This window comes from Melozone crissalis, unplaced genomic scaffold (assembly GCF_028551555.1).
Source record: "Melozone crissalis strain CALT ecotype California unplaced genomic scaffold, PUWL_Pcris_2 ptg000013l_1, whole genome shotgun sequence".
Classification (NCBI taxonomy): domain Eukaryota; kingdom Metazoa; phylum Chordata; class Aves; order Passeriformes; family Passerellidae; genus Melozone; species Melozone crissalis.
The window spans coordinates 59,393,491-59,411,465 of NW_026535791.1; the positions used below are offsets into that span (position 1 = coordinate 59,393,491).

Here is a 17,975-nt window from a genome sequence, read left to right on the forward strand (position 1 = left end):
GTCTAGTGCAGGCAGACTGATCAAGTGAAGCTATGGACAAAGCCTTCTTGCTTCAGATACAGAAGGCAGTGTGTTCACAGGCTCTTGTTCTGCTGGAAAAACAGTACAAAGCTGCAGGTGATTCAGAAGACTCCTGGACCAGTGTTGTCCAGGGCACTCAAACTCCCCCACAACACTTCAGTTTTACCCTCAGACACATGCCCCCCTCACCCCTTGCGACCCCCCAGCTCTATGGTCTCTCCAGCACCTGGCCAGGATTCCCCTGGTCCTCAGCAGCAAGGTGCCCCATGGTCCCACCTTTAAACACACTCCAGACTCTGGGCCACCTCTCCACTTCCTGAGCCATCCAGTTTTACCTTCATTATTGCTCACACATTTACTCACACACCTGCACTCACTCCAGAACTGCACCATGGGCACACAGGCCCTCTGACGTGTCTGACCCCCCCACATAAATGCATGTATCCCAGAGAAAAGCCAGAAAAACATTTACTACACCAGAGTCTTGTTCCTCCCCAATTCACCTCAATCCACCCCTTTCCCTGATTTTTATTAATTTCCTAAACAGAACTTTCCATACATTTCCTTCACATTCTTTAAAAGTTCTTGGTTGAACCTGCAACGATTGCTCTTCCTTTTGCCTTGCATAGTGCCGCTGAACTGTACTTTCTTTGAACCTGCAGGCTGTCATAGGCCACTTTGCTGCCCCAGGCCATGAGCAGATCAGGTCCCATAACCTCGCCCATCCAATACTCTTACACTGTGTCACTGTATTTGGGACACTGGAATGGGCTGCCCAGGAAGATACGGGAGTCACCACCCCTGGTGGTGTTTTACAACAGAACTTAATATGACTTAGTGCCATAGTTGATAACATGATGTCAGGTCTATAGGTTGGGCTGGATGCTCTCAAAGTTTGTCTTTTCCAACCTAATTAATTATTTGATTCTTCCCACCACTCCCTGAATAAAATCCCCCAGAGAGATTCCTGTGCCTGCAGGGGGGAGCATGAGGACATCCAAGGGGCATCTGGGCAGGGCATCTTCTGGACCTGCTGATCCCCAGCCCTGAATCAAAAAAATAGGGGGCTCTGCAGACCACCAAAACTTAACGTTTTAGTGTGCTAAAAGAACCAGACGGGTTTATACCCTGAAACCTGGAGCAGTGAATGGCACGGGCAACAGGCTCTGCCCTCACGCAGGGCCCCAGGGAGCAGCTCGGCAGCCCCGCATTCCCCAGGGACCCAAAAAAACTGCACGAACCGGAGCTGGCTGCCCTCAGCGTGGCCTCGGCCAGCACGGAGTGTGGCAGCGCCAAGGAGCCGAGAGGAGAGAGCCCGGGCATTTTCCTAACTCCAAAGCCGCGCCCGACAGGGCACCTCCGGCGGGCTGCTGGAGGAACGGGCCCGCCGACGGACCAGCTGCTCCCACAGCGGGCCAGCGGGCTGGCTGCCTGCTGCGGGAACCACAGACAAGGCTGCTGCGGGAGCGGGCCGGCTCCCAGCGGGCGGGCTGGCTGGCTGCCTGCTGCGGGAACCACAGACAGGGCTGCTGCGGGAGCGGGCCGGCTCCCAGCGGGCGGGCTGGCTGGGTGGGTGCTGCGGAAACCACTGACAGGGCTGCTGCGGGAGCGGGCCGGCTCCCAGCGGGCGGGCTGGCTGGGTGGGTGCTACGGGAACGTCAGGGCTGCTGCGGGAGCGGGCCGACTGACTAGCGGGCTTGCTGGCTGCTAGGCGAGCGGACGGCGTGGCCGCAGACTGAGGGAGTGGGGCAGTCGGCTCTGTGGCTCCTGCGGGAGCGGGCCGGCTGCTCGGCTGCCCATTTGGCTGGCTGGCTGCTGAAGGAGCAAGCGGCACCGCCCCGCGCTCCCGTTTCCCTTGCGCGCCCCCGCGCCCAGTGCGCAGCCGCACTGCTCCAAAACAGTTTCTTGTTCACGTCGGAGAAGCCGCTTCCGTTTCCAACGCCGCATTCCGGCCACACCTGCCGGTTCTCGAGCCCCGCTCGTTCCGCCGCCCGCCCGGCCCGCCCGAGGAGGAGGCCGCGCTCAGCCGCGCCAGCAAGCCATGTCTGAGGAGGGTAAGGCTCCCGGCCGGGCGGCTCGCCCCGCCGAGGGGGTTGGGAAGGACGCGGCGGCGCCGCGGCGCGGGGAACGCTCCCTCATCGTTCGCAACAGCCCCAACGCCCGCTGCCGAGCCGGCCGCGCCACGCCCACCGCGCCCGTCGCTATTCGCCCGTTCCCGCGCGGCCGGCGCTGCCATTGGCTGGCGCTCCTGCCCGTCGCCGCCGCGTCAGCGCCGGCGGGGGCTCGCGGCGCGGGGGCGCGGCTCATGGCGGGCGCGGCTGCGGTTGTTCGCGATCAGGGCGTGCGGGCCGGCGCGGCCCGGGACTCTCCCCTGGGCTGTCCCCGGGAATGCGTGCTCCAGGGACAGGACTCGCCGGGAAGTTCTGCTCGAATAATGTGGAATAATCTGGCACAGCCACAGCTTGGTTGCCTTAGTTGCGGTGTTGATGGTGGGGGAAGCTTTTGTTGTCCATAGTCCTCAAATGGCAGCTGAGCGTAGTGCCAAAATCTTGTGGAGACTTTTCCGTGGAACAGCGAGGTCTCGGCTTTGACAGGTTCCCCCAGCGCTGTAGTTACTGGATATAAAACCTGAGTAAGGGAGAGATGAATGCTGCTCCTAAAGGCAGATGCCTGACCTAGTGAGTTGGCTATGAGAGGGCACAATGCATAGCGCAACTTAAAGGTCTTAGACTTGAGACACCTTGAGTTTTGACCAAAACAGGTCTATTTTCACCAGTTATGTTCTTCACCTTGCCTTTCAGAGAAGTGATGTTTATACAGACTCAGTTTATGCCCATTTAGGTTGTTGCTGTCACAGATTTATTCTCTAAAGAAATTCCAGTTGTGTCTTACTCAGATGCCAAATTTTCTTTTATGATTTCATTGTTCAGGGAACTTTTCTGATTGGGAAATAGCCAGTTGGCTGTGCAGTTCTGCAAGTGTCAACATGAGCGAAAGGAGTAGGACTGAGATGGCAGGAGGGTGGGAGCAGAGCAATTGTGATTATTGTGATGTAATCTTTATTAAGTAAGCGTGCACAGTGATGTGTTTGTTGGTGCTTCTCCTTTGTCCTCAATTCTTCAGTTTCCTGATTGGCTTTGTAACTCAGTAATCCTAGCAAATACTATGCCTATGCTAGTCCCCGGCAATAGAAAAGATATGACATTAATAATATTGTTCAATGCAAAGGTGCAGTATGAGCTCCAATCTTAATAAACACTGAAGATTTTTATGTGAGAGTGTTTTTACCTTTACTTTCAGTGGCTTTATCATCTCAGTGATCTAAATATGACAGGCAAAGGTACAGGAAATCTGGCTTTATTATTTTGCTTCTCTCCATAGTAATTGGTTTGTATGAGCTGAATATTAGTTTCTGCTGTCTTCTTAATTTGTTGCAAATTCTGACAGCAGCACTTTAAATTAATTGTTTCAGTGTTCAGAGGCTGTTGTTAAGCATTTTATCTCTGGTAGAGTATTCTGGTGTCTCTGATCCCTGACAACATATCTAGAGGAAGGACAAAATAATCAGAAGTATGCTAAATTCAGATATTATTCAAGATGAGTGCTACCATTTTTTCTGAGTGTAGTATTTAAAAATCTTTGTAAATTCTGGTTTGACTTAAACAGAGCTTCCATGGCTGGCTGTTTCACCTGGGTGTGTTGAGATAATGTTTGCAGAAATACAGAGGTGTGTATAACTGAACTCTTAGAAAATTAAGAAAACCCACCAGATTTCTATGAATAGTTTTTAGTGATTTTGCAAGCTCTCCTGGAACTCTGTAGTAGAGGTTGAGATAGGATTTAGTACCAATTAGTGCTTTCAGCTATCTCTTTCATCAACCTCCATTTACCATTCAGTGCTTGATGATCCCTTACATTTGTGTTTCTGCAACTAGTGAGAGCATTCCTCAGGTAAAGTTTTTCCTTATTCCACTGGTTTATGTTATGTATTTTGTTAGTAACATACTTGGAAAAAGAAAAAAATAGTCTGTCGTCTTCAGACTTCAGCTGATGCATCAGATCTGGTTCTATTTCTGTGCTTCTAGCTCTCATTATCATAAATCTGCTTAAAGCTCTCAGTTATGTCTGCAGTGAAATTGAGTTTATGGGCAGATGATTACTGAGAGTTGTGATGGGATGATACTAACCCTGAAAGGCGCTGGTGTCCCTGGGCTCTCCCCTGTGTATATCCACTTTTTTGTGTGTGTTAGCACAAGGGTCGTGCCATAAATAGCACAGGATCTAATTATGGTCCAAGTTAAGTCTGGCTATCTCCTTTTGTGGTTTAGTTTCAACCCAGGTAAGTTCTTTATTTATTTGGGTGGGGTTGCTTTGCTTGATTTGTTTTGCTATGCAATTCGTAGTTGCTGGAGAGGCTTTTTGAGTTTTATTGGTTTTCCTTTTGATTCTGCTTTTGAAAGAGTTCGAGTTGGTTGGTTGGTTGGTTTTAGTGTTTCTTGACGTTGAATACCAACACATTTTCAAGTCTCAAATAATTTAAAGTATATCTTTCTGTTGGTTACTGGAAATAAATTCTTTGTGATGCTTGGCTCCACAGAGCTGCATAAAAAGCTGTAATTTAATGTAGTGTAGGGTTAGGCACAGAGTTGAACATTTTTGGGTGCAAATAATTCAAGTGTAAGTGCCTTTGACATGCTTCAACTTGATTTTGTGTAGAAGGGAAGATGATCTCCTGATGACAGAATACTAAATGATAAGCTTAAACATCTTAGAAGTTAAAAAGATAATCTCCAAACTTGGTTTTTAATTTGGCCATTTCACTGGACTGCTCTGTCTATAAACATCATTTTGTACAATATACATTTTTTATGAACTTCGATCTTTCAGCATATCCTACAGCTCTACTGAAAGTTCTAAGTCATAGCCTATATCATAACTCAGAGTATGCATTGAGTCTGAAAAGAAATTTGTTTGGTTATGTTTTCTAATTTTAAATGACTTTTACTTCAGATTTCAAACAGAAATTTAGAGTTTTCCTAAACTGATAACTTGATCCAATGATTAGATAAATCAGCCAGTTTAGTAAGCCTTACTAATGTGTAGTCCACTTCACAGTAAAAGCCATGTTTGAAATATGTAAACTTGACATATTTTCTTAGTCACACTTTTAAAATTTATAATTTCCTTTCAAGACATACTGGAAACATTTAAATATCTATGTAATGAAATTTTCTGTCAGTGGAGTGAGTTAATGTATATGTATTACTAACTTGGCACAAGAAATGCAGTTGCATCTTCATCCAAGTCAGAAGTAAAAAACACTTGATGGCTGTTTGTTTGTTGTTTCTTTTCCCTGGGAGCACAAATTAATCCATAGAATTTGGCAGTTTGTGGTTTCTACCTGAGAGTCAGAGTTGTATTTCATACTGTTTGGTGCTATATATGTATGGTAATATTCTCTATTCCTGGGCACCTTAAGGAAGCATCAGAAATACTTAGAATTGCTTAGAGGACTAAGTTGCAGTGTCTTTCAGATTATGGCTAAATAGCTGGATCTTTTTCTTGTCACAAATTTTTGAAGGTATGAATAATATTCTGTACTCTAATATTCTATAAGTAAATTTTGTTTAATTCCCAACAGTCTTATAAACAAAACATTTTTATCACATATTTATTCCTCTTGTTGATGAATGTAGTCAAATCTATAGCAGAGACATTTAAGTTTCTCCACGGACTTTAGAGGCCAGGCAACTAGAATGCATTAGGGAAAGGAGGAAATGGTTGGTATAAAACAGGTGAGTCTGCATTCTTGGGGCTGCTTTTCTTATTGTTGCAGTGTGACCAGTCACACTAATAAGCCTTCCTGGAAATGGGTGGTGTACTCTCATCTTCAAGTTTCTTGACTGTTCATGTAAAAATGCTGTTCTGAAGACAAAATAATTCCCTTTCCATGTGTGAAAGCCACCACATTCAGCAATGGATGATGGAAATTAAAAGGCCAGGGGATGAGGAGGATCCTGGCCATCACCTGAAAGGTTAAAATGAGAGATTACTGCTTGTTGCTGCATTGCTTCCATGTCATCGTAGAAATCTGTTGTAGTTTTGGTTTTGGTTTTGTTTATCTTTTTTTTATTGAGATGGTTTTGCTTTCTGTAGTTTTCTGTTTGGCTTATGTTTGCTCTCCAGCTGTGAGTTGCTGTAGCTGCAGGCTTTGGAAACACTTTCTGCACAGAATCCACTGCACTGTTGAAATTCTGATTTTGAAACTTATTTAAGGGAGGGTGGTAGAGGGCTTGGAAGACTAAGCCTTGCTTTCAGTATCAACCACTTCTGATCATACTGGCCTTCCTCTAGTACAGATGGAGCTGCTCTGACCTTGCCATGTCTTTGCTGGTTGCACAGAATTTTCTCTCTTCTAGACTCATCACTCTTTCAGTGTAGATTTGGGTGCTGTAGTTGCTGATCAGGTAGGGTTGTTTTGCTAATATTATTTGAGTGAGGCATGAGATCTGTGGCAAAGATTATGAATATACAGGTAAATTCTGGGCTTTTTATGGTTGCATAAATAATATACAGTTTGCATTGCTTTGTCTACTTAGGGAAAGAAAGAGGATTGCAGGACAGCAGAGACCCAGCTGTAAGTAGGGCATTTGTCAGACCATGCACTAATCTGGCATCCTGGCTGGGGAAATTGGCAGAGAGGATTGTCATCCCTCCTGCTTCGATGCAGATGCACTTTTACTGACTCTTCGTTAATTCTTTCCCAAAGCAGGTAGAATACTAAATGATTGTCAACAAAAAAATTTGTGCCTGTGAGGCAGTTAAATAATTCAGCACATGCTAATAACTCACATCAGCCTGCAATGAACTTCAGTCAGTGAATATCACTGAAGTGTTTTGCTAAAAGCTGCACCTAAATTAAGTTCATGAGTAAGCCTGTTGTTTACTTCCACACAGCTGATGAAAACTGGCCAAGAACTGTTCTCCCACTGGCAGCCTAAGCAGCATATCCTGAGTGTGTCCTCAGCTAAACTCCTCTGTACAGGTCAGCTCTGCCCCAGGTCGATTTCTGGCTTTGTTTACACCTGTAAACAAAGCTCTTGACTGTGTAGCAGTTGATGGGTGTTCCTGAACAGACTATCAGTTTCTTAATCTGATTGGCAGACAAATCCAAACCCTACTGTATTATGTCTTTTGAATTAGATGTGACTGTTGGCCAGAGGGGAAACTGAATGACCTGTGGAATTCACCTCTATTCTTACCTTTTGGTCTCTTTAAGAAATTGGGAGAGAACGGGATTTGGAATGAATTGATTATGCAAGTGTAGAAACCCAGATTGCTGTTCCACTGATACAGTTCTGATTCATTCCTGGAGCTCAGTCCATCCTGTGCACTGAACAGGGCAGAGACAATGTGGAAAATACAGCTTGTGTCACACATAGAGTGTCATGTATGTGTGCTGGCTGAATTTCAGTTTTATCTCCTAACTTGATAAGGTTCCTTCCATTAATTTGTTTCAGCAAAAATAAATTCTACTCCCTCACTGACCCTATCAAAAACACTGGATCTAACAATACAAACTATAATACAGTTATTCTGAAACCATTTTTCTCTGAGGTAGGGTGTTTAATTGGAAAAAATCTGCTACTGGAGATTTGCCATTCAGTGTTTCTATACAGTATTGCATCGAGAGCCAATGTTTGGATGGATCTGAATACCAAGTATACAGTTAGAATTTGTAGACTGATTTGTTCAAGTGTATTAAGCAAGTCTTAATTATGACGGTAAAACTTCAAGGCCAGATTGATAAATTTGTTTCATATGCTTGAATATGTAAACAGTGGAGTTTGTAGAAGTGCTTGTTACTGACTTATAACTGTTCCTGTTGAAGCTGGACACTTGAAGGAGAGCTGTGTACTGGACAGTTTCAGCAATTCCACCAACTAAACAATAGTAAGCTTCTTCCATTCTAGTGTGTGTTAAAACCTCATTGTCTGTGTTTAAAAGGGACTTTGCATTTAGATGCTGAAGTGAAGCCGGATTTATAATAGCCTGTGGTACAATTGAGATAATGCTGGATGTGATAGAGGCACTACAGTTGGCACCTGGTATGCAGAATGGCCTGCAGTCTTACCTGTTTCTCTTCCTGCTGTTAGATTATTTGTGTGTGAAGACTGAGGAGGAGGATGAAGCTCTGATTGTGGACCCTGGAGACAGCGGGCTGTCCGCACAAAGCTGCACGCCAGTGCAGCAGAACTCTGAAGCAAACAGTGCTGTTCACCACATGAGTCAACTTGCCTATGGTAATTATTGTTCATTTTTATTGTGATCTGATAGTTAATGGCTAGTTTTAATGCCATGTGTTCTGTGCTTTTGGAGTCAGTGCTTTCTATATTACCCCTGTCTTTAAAACACGTTTTATTAGAAAGCTGCTTTATAGAAATTGCTTGGCAGTGCCTTTAATGAGAAGTGCCTTTTACTTATTACTTTCAAGGTCCTTATAAATGGTGAGCCTGCTAAAATATTACATTTTAAGAAGACAACTTTTTACTTACTTGTAAGGGTAAGTATACCTAGGAATAAATTAGGAAGCAATTTGGAAAATAAATGTCATGAAAGAACCTAGCTTAAAAAATTAGGTTTTTAGATAATCTATCCAGAGTAACTTAATCATGGAGATGCTGATGTGTAATGATAGAAGATGGCTGTTTAAGATGATTAATTATTAGCAGTAAGTAGCCATTGTGATTGTCTTTAATTCACTGTATTTATTTCAACATGCAAGATCCAAGTATCTCAAGAAATCTTACCCAATGCTTCATTGGCCCAGAAAAAAATTCTTTACAGCTGTTATGAGCATTTATTGAGTTCTGTAGCAGTATTACCAAGTCAGTGAGGAAAATTACTGTAACTAAGTGAAAGCACTTCCTACTTTGGGGGATGTTTTTTTCTAATTCAGCCAGTTAACTCTATAGAGAATCCCACCAGTATTTCTCTTCACAGACACAATTTACAGGTGTTTCCTAGTGTTTTTGGGTGCTTCTGAGAACCTTGAGACTTTCTGATCTTCTAATTGACAGTAGAGTATTGTGTAGTTGTATGTTCACATCTAAAAACAAATTTGGGAGTGGAGGACAGTTTGCATGGTTTACTTGGGGTTTTGTCTCTGTTATTGAAAATAAACAAACAACCCCACCAAAATGAAAAACTTCTGCCCAAGAAGCTGTCATACACAGTTGCTAACCTTGGTTTTAGGACATGAGTAATTATTTTATTATTAATAAATTAATCATGATGAGAGCAGTTGTTTCTTAAAAGGTAAAATATGGTTTTGTTATCTTTGGGTGTATTAGCATTAGATATTGTCTAGTTAAAATCAAGTGTAGTGAGACATATGAGTGAAGCACACTGGTTTATCTCAAATGCAAGTATTGAACTTTGAACTGAAATTCTGTGTGATTGGTTTTATTCAACCACTATCTTAGACCAGTGTCTTGTAGAGCAGTGCCTTTCCTTCAGATCTCATTCTGTCTGTCCAAATGAGTTTCTTCTACTTTTGTCTTGTATCTTCTTGCCTACAATAAGAAGCTGTCAGAGGAAGCTCAACATCGTGCAGAGAGAAATCTAGGTCTTCATTTCTCCCTGCCTGCTGCAGAGCACCTTTTATTTTAATTTTTTCTTAGCCATTTATGCTCACAAAGTCAGTATTACTTTTACTGGCACTTTAAAAAATATCATTACGTTTGAAAAAAACAATACTAAATTGAATTTATAAATTCTGATCTAAAATAATTCAATAAATAACTGTTTGGTATTATGCTGATAAACAAATTTCAAACAATCAAGCAGTATGAAAGTTTAAAAAAAAAGGGTGACTGTGCCTATTTTTACTGTAGTGAAACATTTAATGCAGTGGGAAGCTTTCTGATGAGCTTTGCTTTCTCTTTAACAGGAAGTGAAGGCTTGCCAGTGCTTGCTGATCAAACAGCCTCACAAATGGGCCACTCTGCAATGATGCAGAGAGGAAATGGTCACAGCCCTGAGAAAATGGATTTTGTGTTTTTGCATAATAAAAGAAAGCGACTTTCTCCTGCTGTAGTGGAGCACAATGTGGTATGTTTCACCAAACAATGGCCCTTCCTTTTGAGACCAGTTTCACTTGGAATATAATTTTTCCTTCACTGCTGTGTGGTGACTGATGACATTCACTGAAGATGGGTAGGATATCTATGCATGGATGCTTCTAGCAAGTCTTCAGCCTCCCACTCTGCAGTCTATCCATACATCCAGAATTGCCCCATCCCAGGTGCAGAATCCAGCACTGTCCTTGTTAAACTTCATACAACTGGTGGTTGCCCACCCTCTGATTTGTTCAGATCTCTCTGTGGGACCTCTCTGCCTTCAAGGGAGTCCATGGCTCCTCCCAAATTAGTGTCATCAGAAAATTCTGTGTCCACATCATTTATGTCTACATAATTTGAGTGTATCCACACTCTTGTGTCCTTTGTCCGCATCATTTATGAAGATGTTGAGGAGCACAGGGCCCAGGATGGAGCCCTGCAGAGCCCCACTAGTGACAGGTGCCCAGTCTGAAGTCACTCCATTCCCTGTAACCCTTTGTGCCTGGCTCCTGAGCCAGTTGCTCACTCATGCTGTGATGTGTTTATCCAGCTGTGTGCTGGACATTTTGCCCAGAGGATCCTGTGAGAGGCAGTATCAAAAGCTTTACTGAAACTCAAACAGATTGCATCAACTGACTTCCCTTGATCAGCTCGGTGGGTCATCTTGTCATAAAAGGAATTTAACTTTGACAAGGAGGTCTTCACCCTTCTGAAGCCATGCTGGCTGTGACTGATGGCTCGGTTGTCCTTCAGGTGTTTTTCAGTAACTCGCAGAATAATCTCCACAATTTTACCAGTCACTGAATTCTGCCTGTTGGAAACAAAACAGAAGTGTTATCTACCCCCCTCCCAGCTTTCCTTTTCTAAAATAAAACCTGATCAGTTAAAAAAAAAATAAAGTATCACCAGCAGACGCTGTAAATCTGTGGTGAGTGATGGATGGGATCGGCATGCATCCAGTAAAAGGAAAATGCCAGGATTGTCCAGGTGGTGGCACCGTCCTTCCTGCTTAAAAGCAGTGTGCAAGCCGTGAGGAAATTGCCTCTTCTAGAAATGTTCTACAGCTTCTGCTTTCAGTTATACCCACTGAAGTCTCATAATTTGGACTCAGCAGTCTTTTTCAATCTAAGTGATTCCATGATTCTGTAATTGCATAACCTCGGCTGTATAGTACATTTAGTTAGATGAGAAAGTTCTGCCTTAAAATAAACAAATAAAAGTGCATGTTGCTGTTAATTTTTTATATATATATATATATATATATATAAAAAAATGTATCTACACGTATGTACACACATATGTACACGCATATATGTCCTCTTCCTGTACCATGGTAAAATTACTTGAAGAAACCAGAGGTCTGAGAGTCTGCTATAGCAAATCCAGGGTCAAGCTGGTAAGGAAACCTTGATGACTCTGGTAGGTCTTGTTTTCTTGGGCCCTCATATAGCCAAAGGAGGGAATTATAGCTACAACCAAAAGTGTCCAAGTTGGATTCCTGGGAGAATTCTTTAACTTTTCAACATATTAAATGTTAATTATATTATTTCCCAGATGAGAACCAGGGAAGAAGAATATGAAGATAGTGACAGTGTCATTTACGAGTATGAACCAGACTATGAATGTGTAAGTGAATTTTCTTTTTTTTGACTGCCTTTGGAAGCTGCTTTGGGGATGCATGTTTTGGGGTAGGCTGAAGCAACATAAGGGATTTGAAGTTGAGATTTACTTGCTTAATGTGATATCCTAAGTCCGTGTATATATCAGTACCTTACGCTCCTTTTTTCTCTTTTTTTTTCCTTTTTTATATTTAATTATTATTTTAATGAAAAAGGAAAGCATTTTATCTGAAGCTTCTTATACTGGATATCAACAGAATCCTCTTATGGAGGTCCTCAGTTATTGCCAGGTATTTATTTTTTCTTTTATATCTGAAATGGTGTTCAAACAATTTTAGTTAAACTGCGTGAAGAATTGTATTATAAACTTGACAACCAGTGATGTGATCCTTTCCAGTTATTTGCTTCTTAATTGCCCACATAACGACAATATTTTCAAAGTAAAACTAATCTCTTTCATATTCTCTGAACTTTTCATGAGAATAATTTTCAAATATTGAGCTTTAATACAAAAATGTAAAGTTTAGTTATTGGGAGGAGTTTCACAGTAATGGGAAAGACATGGCAGTGGTACACACCCAGCTATTGAATGTACATGTTGCTTGCCAAAAATCCTGCTAGTGTTGGTTTTCTAAGTTCTTTCCTTTTGATTTCTGAAGCAGTAACTGGCAAAATTGAAAATAACTGCACTAAAAATTAAGCATCCCATATTTATTCAGGTGAGCACTTGTGTGATTGGAGTCATTCAGGCCATGCTTAATGGAAGTCAGTTTGTAAGTGATTTGTAGCCAAGTGTTAATGTCTTGTAAGTCTCCTTAAGATTCAGCAGTGCTGTGGAAGGAAGTTGGCTAAGTTTTAAGGAGGGAGTTCAGCTTTTAATTGAACTTTCTTGGTTTCTTCAGATTTAGGTGGGTTCTTGTGAAACAGTGCTATTTTCAGTTTTATATTTGTTGACAGGCCATGTATGATGCCATTCAGAAGCTGGATAAGAAATTTGACCTGCTTCATCGTAAGGTCTCGGAAATGCAGCATACTCGTATAAAGCCATTCTTGCTCAAACCTGTGAGTATTAAAGACCTAAGATGCTCATTTTTGCTTTAATTCTCTCATTTCCTCTGATGCTTATTTTAAAAATCCCAATCCTTTCACTAAGATTGAAATAAGGAGCAAAATAGTAGACTTAGAATCTATTTCAATTCAATTACTTGAGATTTCTGATGATGTGCCAGCTTCAGTTTCCTGTGTTATTCACTGGTGGCCACAGATTGGCAGTGACTCCCATCAAATTCAGGATGCTGTGATAGATGGTGTAAAATTCTATTTGTATTGGCATGAACAGAAGTGAATTGTGTAGGTGCATCTTAAACTTCAGTATATTGCTGTTGTACCTTTGCAACATGTGGTGTGCTGTCTCACTGGTTTCTGCAGTTAGAAGAGAGTTTAAGCATCAGTCAGGTTGGTTCTATTGGCTTACTGAACTTTAGATGTGAGCAGTATGTTGTCATATCCATTACAGTATAGAATTTATTTTTTTAATGGAAACTCCTTTTTAAACATTTTTAATAACATTTGATGCTGAGTACACAGTATTCATTTTGTTCCTAAATGGTCAATCTACTGTTAAGTAAGAAGACACAATTTAAGTATTCTAACAATGATCTTTAAAAGGGAAACATAACAGATGTTTTTTGAAAAAAGGTTATAAAATCCATAATGACTTCTTTTGTCATCAACACTACAAAACTTTTAATGTGACAGAGATGATTCTGCTGTCAGGAGATGTCAAAACAGCACTAAGGCCATTTGCTTTAAGGGTGGGTGGGGCTGGATTTCTCACACCTGTCAGCTATCAGTAGAAAATTAAGTTTTATTTAATATGCATTTTTATTGTCAGCTCCAAGCTTGTGCTGGCTACTCATCCAAAACCATGAGGTTCAGGGAATAAACTGATCTTGTAAAATGCAAATGAACCCTGTAGGACCTCTGTGCTCTTACCCTCCCCTCTGATATGTGGGATGGCAGCTGCTTTAATGTTTGGATTTTTGGATTTTTTTTCTTTTATTTTCCTGAAGACTTTTATCTGCCAGCTATTTTCTTAGGTGCTGCCATTTAAAACTATCAGGAATGCTGTTGGATTTTTTTATACCTGTACCATTGCTGTACTTCTGAAGGGCTAATGGAATGGTTTGGGGTAAAGGTATTTTTTTTATTGCATGAATTTCAAAAGCTGGAGAAACTGACAAACTTTCAGATACATAAGATTTCCTTAAGGTCACAGATTTTTTTCTAAGGTTACAAGGATGAAATATAATGAGATTCTCTAAACAAACACACAAAACCACCAAATTTAAAGAAAATAAGAAAAACAAATCCACATGTGTCATCTTCATTTGGTGGCTCCTGCTCAGTGACTTGTGTTTTGAACTAGAATGCATGCTGTATGATTTTTAATAAAAGTACTTGAAGTGATGGAAAATATAGCCTATCTCTCAGTTTGTCCATCTCAGTCTCTTTGGAATCTTCATTGTAGATGAGATCTGAATATTTAATGTTTTCAGCTAACAAGTAAAGAAAGAAGAGAAAGTCTTTGGGTTTTTTCTTGTTTGAAAGGAGCTACCAGGGCAGTGGACACATTCCTTGAAAATTCGTAAGTCAATGACTGGGTCAATGACTGAAAAATTTTAAATTTTATTTTGCCTATTTACTTTTTAATAGAGGTCTAGAAAGTTGTTTTGCCCCTCCAGGTGAAAAAAAATCTGAGAAACATTGAAGCTGACCAGATAAACTCTTAGTCTTGCAGATACAAATGAAAATAGAAGATACCAGAGGGAGGGCTAAAACGTGGTAGCTCTGAGTTGATGACAGAGACTACTTCAAGGAAGAATATGCTGCTAATAGCATCATTACTAAAATCTAATTTTCCTGGTTTGCTAAAAAAAAACCCCAAAATTATCAGCTACATCTAATTTAACCTTTTAATTGTTTTCTGAATCACATTTGCAGAAACCAGTTGGATTTACGTACAGAAGTTCCAGTCATTTGCCTTCAGGAAAAATAAGAGTACCAAAGCACATGGAAAGAGATTTAAGTCTTCATCGTTCTTCATCAGGCCAGGGAAGGCATAGCCCAGTTGTAAGGGTTGCTTTACCAAATGGCCACGTTCAAGTCAATTCCAAAGTAAAACATGCCCCACAGAGTTTTCAGCTGGAATCTCAGCAGCCTGTTGGAAGGCAGAGCCCACCACTCCCCACTATAGTTTCTACACATTCATTACATTCATCATACACAGCAACTAATGGGATGCCTGACCTTTCACCACAATCAAATCTTGCTCCCAGTATTGTGGAAAGTACTGTCGACATTGCATCTTCACCTGTGGCATCACCATCGATGCCAGCACCGTCTGAGCCCAGTCAGGAGAATAATGCTGTGGAGTTGAACTGCAAAAATGCATCTGAGGATGTGAATATTAGTGAAGAGCTACCATCTTCTTCAGTCTTCATCAATCCTAGCTTTGGTGAGAGCCTTTGTGATAAATATGCAGAAACAAAGGCTAAGAAAATGTCTGGTTTACAGTAGGTGTTTTGGGTTCTTTTAACTCTAGGCTCTCTTTTTCTCTCTTAATGTAACCCTTTTTTATTCTGTGTATAACTCACAAGTAATGTGTGCATGCCACCCATGTGTTGGAGGAGGCAAATAGATTGCCACTAAAGCTGAGTGAGGCATATGCCTGTATGCATGTTGTAAGAAAGCAGCTTGCCTGATCTGTGTGAAGGAAATGTCTGTTTCTTCTCATGTGGGATTTTATTCTTTCTGTACATCTTTTCTATACTCAAATCCTCCAGCGTTTGGTTTCTTCCAAAATACATGATTCCAAAGAAAAACAAGAATTCTATAGATCATTGCATTATAATACACATATCAAATAGCACCATGTATTAAAAACTGATGCCTTTTTAAAGGGTAAATGCCCTGATTTATATGCAAGGCTGAGCTGTGATTTCTCTACTTTTGGTCTAAAAAATACATTTGTACAGCTGAAGAGCTGTGTGAATATTAGGTGAAATTAGATATATATCTAAAAATTTGTAAACAGTTAATGTTTTAGCAGTTCTGTGTATGCATGTGCCACTCTTTATAAGTCAGTGTCTTGAAAACATACCTGGTATCTGCACAAATGTAAAATAGGCCACTGTGAACATTGTGGACTATTGGGTGTCTGATGTATTTTCTTGGGTGTTTTGATTTCAGTTATGCTGGTGGTTAATGTGAATCAAAAAGTTACTTCTGTTATCATTCCAATTTAAAGCTGCTTTTGTAAGAGCAAGGATAAGTAGTAATGCATAATAAAATTAACTGTAGTAGAGAACATGCTGAGAGTCAAGAGAAAGAGTTTGAAAAAATGTTCTGTTTTTAACAACTCGTTTGGGATTTTAATTTTTTTTTTGCTGTATGTTTTTGTTTTACAAAAGAGTTTGTTGGTGACCCAGCAAGAAATGTGAAAGTTCTTGGAAACCATTTGGTGAAGGCTCGGCAAAAGACCAAACCCAAGTACGCAGCGCGGCACTTGGTGCGCGTCTTGTTCCCCAAGAAAACTCTACTGTGCAGCGTTATGGGAGTGAGTGCGCGGGGGCGCAGGGCACTGGATCCAAACAAAGTTGCTGCAATACGAGGTTTGGTACCTTTCAAAATGCACAGATTTACTTCTTTCATGCTCAACAAAGTTTTGAACTTAAAAGGAGTCCTTTTCTGTATGTTTCTGGCTAATTGCTGTCTGACAGCTGGTGAGCAGATAAATCCTGCAGTGGATGTGCTCCACTCTGCAGTATCCGTTTGTTTTGAATGTCCTGCGTTGTAATTCTCAATGTCCATTCTTCCTCAATTTAAATGAAACTATTCAAATTTCTTCTTGTTTTATGTACATTGTGTTCACCAGTCATGCTTGCTCTGTCTAGACTTTTAATTGCAGTTCATTTTGTGTTTGTGTGTGCCATGGATTTTGTCAGTGGTTTTTTGTTTGGTTGATTTGGGTTGATTTATGGCCATGGTATACTTGGGACAAACATTAACCGGTGGTTTTGAAACACTCTTTATGTTGAGTGAGAAGTGGTGAAGATGGAGGGGGATTTTTTTAATAAATGTCAAGTCATTTACACAGATCCCATGGCATGTATGTGTTAAAGGGTTAAAATTGAGTGTGAGATTATATAAGCCATGTGAAATAGTTGCAGCAACAACTTTATCATGTGTCTGTTCTTTTGTGGGGGATGGTGGTGGTGTTGGTTTTAGGGGTTTTATAAAAATTAGTATGATAAATCACATATTTCCCCTAATTCTATCAGGAAATATTTAATATAATAGAAGCATTATTCACAACATATCAAAATGTATCACAGAACATCTTGAGTTCATAATGCTGGTTATTTTCAAAACATAAGTTTATTATCTTTATTTATCGATGGAACTCTGAAGCTAAATGGAGAACAGTAAACATATGAAGCATTAGTTAACTTTCTCTCTCTTTGTAAATTAGGATACTTGTAGATACTGGGCTGTGTAATGATGCTTCAAAAATTTTCTGTATTTTTTTATATGCAGAGTTTCTTGCAACTAACTTTCCAACCTATGATTTGAGTGAGCGTGGAAAAGACTGGAAAACCTGTATCACAAATGTCAATTCTATGATCCGCTCCTTACGCTCCGAAGCCAAAGCAAAGGTGATGGGTTATTAAGTACTAAGGTTGCACTTTTTTCTCAGATTAATTATTTGACCTGCTCATGGTACAGGTGCTGTATTGGAAATTCCTTGGGCTCTGTCTCTGTGTTGCTCAGCACAGGCATGCTGACTGCAGCACTGGTTCTGTGTGGGGAACACTGGAATATGCTGCTTTCTGCTTTGCCTCTTCCTGCTTCTATGTCCGGAGTTCAGTTAAGAAGTGTGGATACATCGGATACTATAAGGAAAGCACTGCAAGTGTTGCCCAGAAGTAGCGTCAAATTTGATTGAGAGTTTAAACAAATAGCTCTTAGTGCTTGTTTTTGCAGGCTTTTTTTTAAGATATATTCAGCTATGCATTTCAGTTTTATATTGACTGAAACATTAATCCCAAAACACCTCCAACTACATTTACTTCTAAAATGCTCTGTGCACATCTTTGTATAATTATTAACTGTTTTACTGGTAGTTTTCATGATAGAAATTCAGGAGTAACTA

General features: G+C 40.9%; 1 protein-coding gene across 4 annotated transcripts in view; it reads left to right on the plus strand.

Moving 5' to 3' along the window:
* Window positions 1-2,022: 2,022 nt before the first annotated feature.
* The window catches only part of BEND2 (BEN domain containing 2), a 250,851-nt gene continuing 234,898 nt past the window's right edge, over window positions 2,023-17,975 (plus strand). For 3 of the 4 annotated variants that reach the window (XR_008482817.1, XM_054271370.1, XM_054271371.1), the window contains exons 1-9: window positions 2,023-2,075; window positions 8,178-8,324; window positions 9,974-10,134; window positions 11,697-11,768; window positions 11,977-12,051; window positions 12,719-12,823; window positions 14,765-15,278; window positions 16,234-16,434; window positions 17,360-17,478. Coding sequence is in view for 3 of the 4 variants with exons in the window: in XM_054271370.1 (XP_054127345.1) it covers window positions 2,063-2,075; window positions 8,178-8,324; window positions 9,974-10,134; window positions 11,697-11,768; window positions 11,977-12,051; window positions 12,719-12,823; window positions 14,765-15,278; window positions 16,234-16,434; window positions 17,360-17,478 (1,407 nt within the window). In the remaining variant the exon portion in view is untranslated. Of the gene's footprint in view, window positions 2,076-3,890; window positions 3,973-8,177; window positions 8,325-9,973; window positions 10,135-11,696; window positions 11,769-11,976; window positions 12,052-12,718; window positions 12,824-14,764; window positions 15,279-16,233; window positions 16,435-17,359; window positions 17,479-17,975 lie in introns of those variants that run through there. The other variant, XM_054271372.1, reaches the window with a different exon arrangement.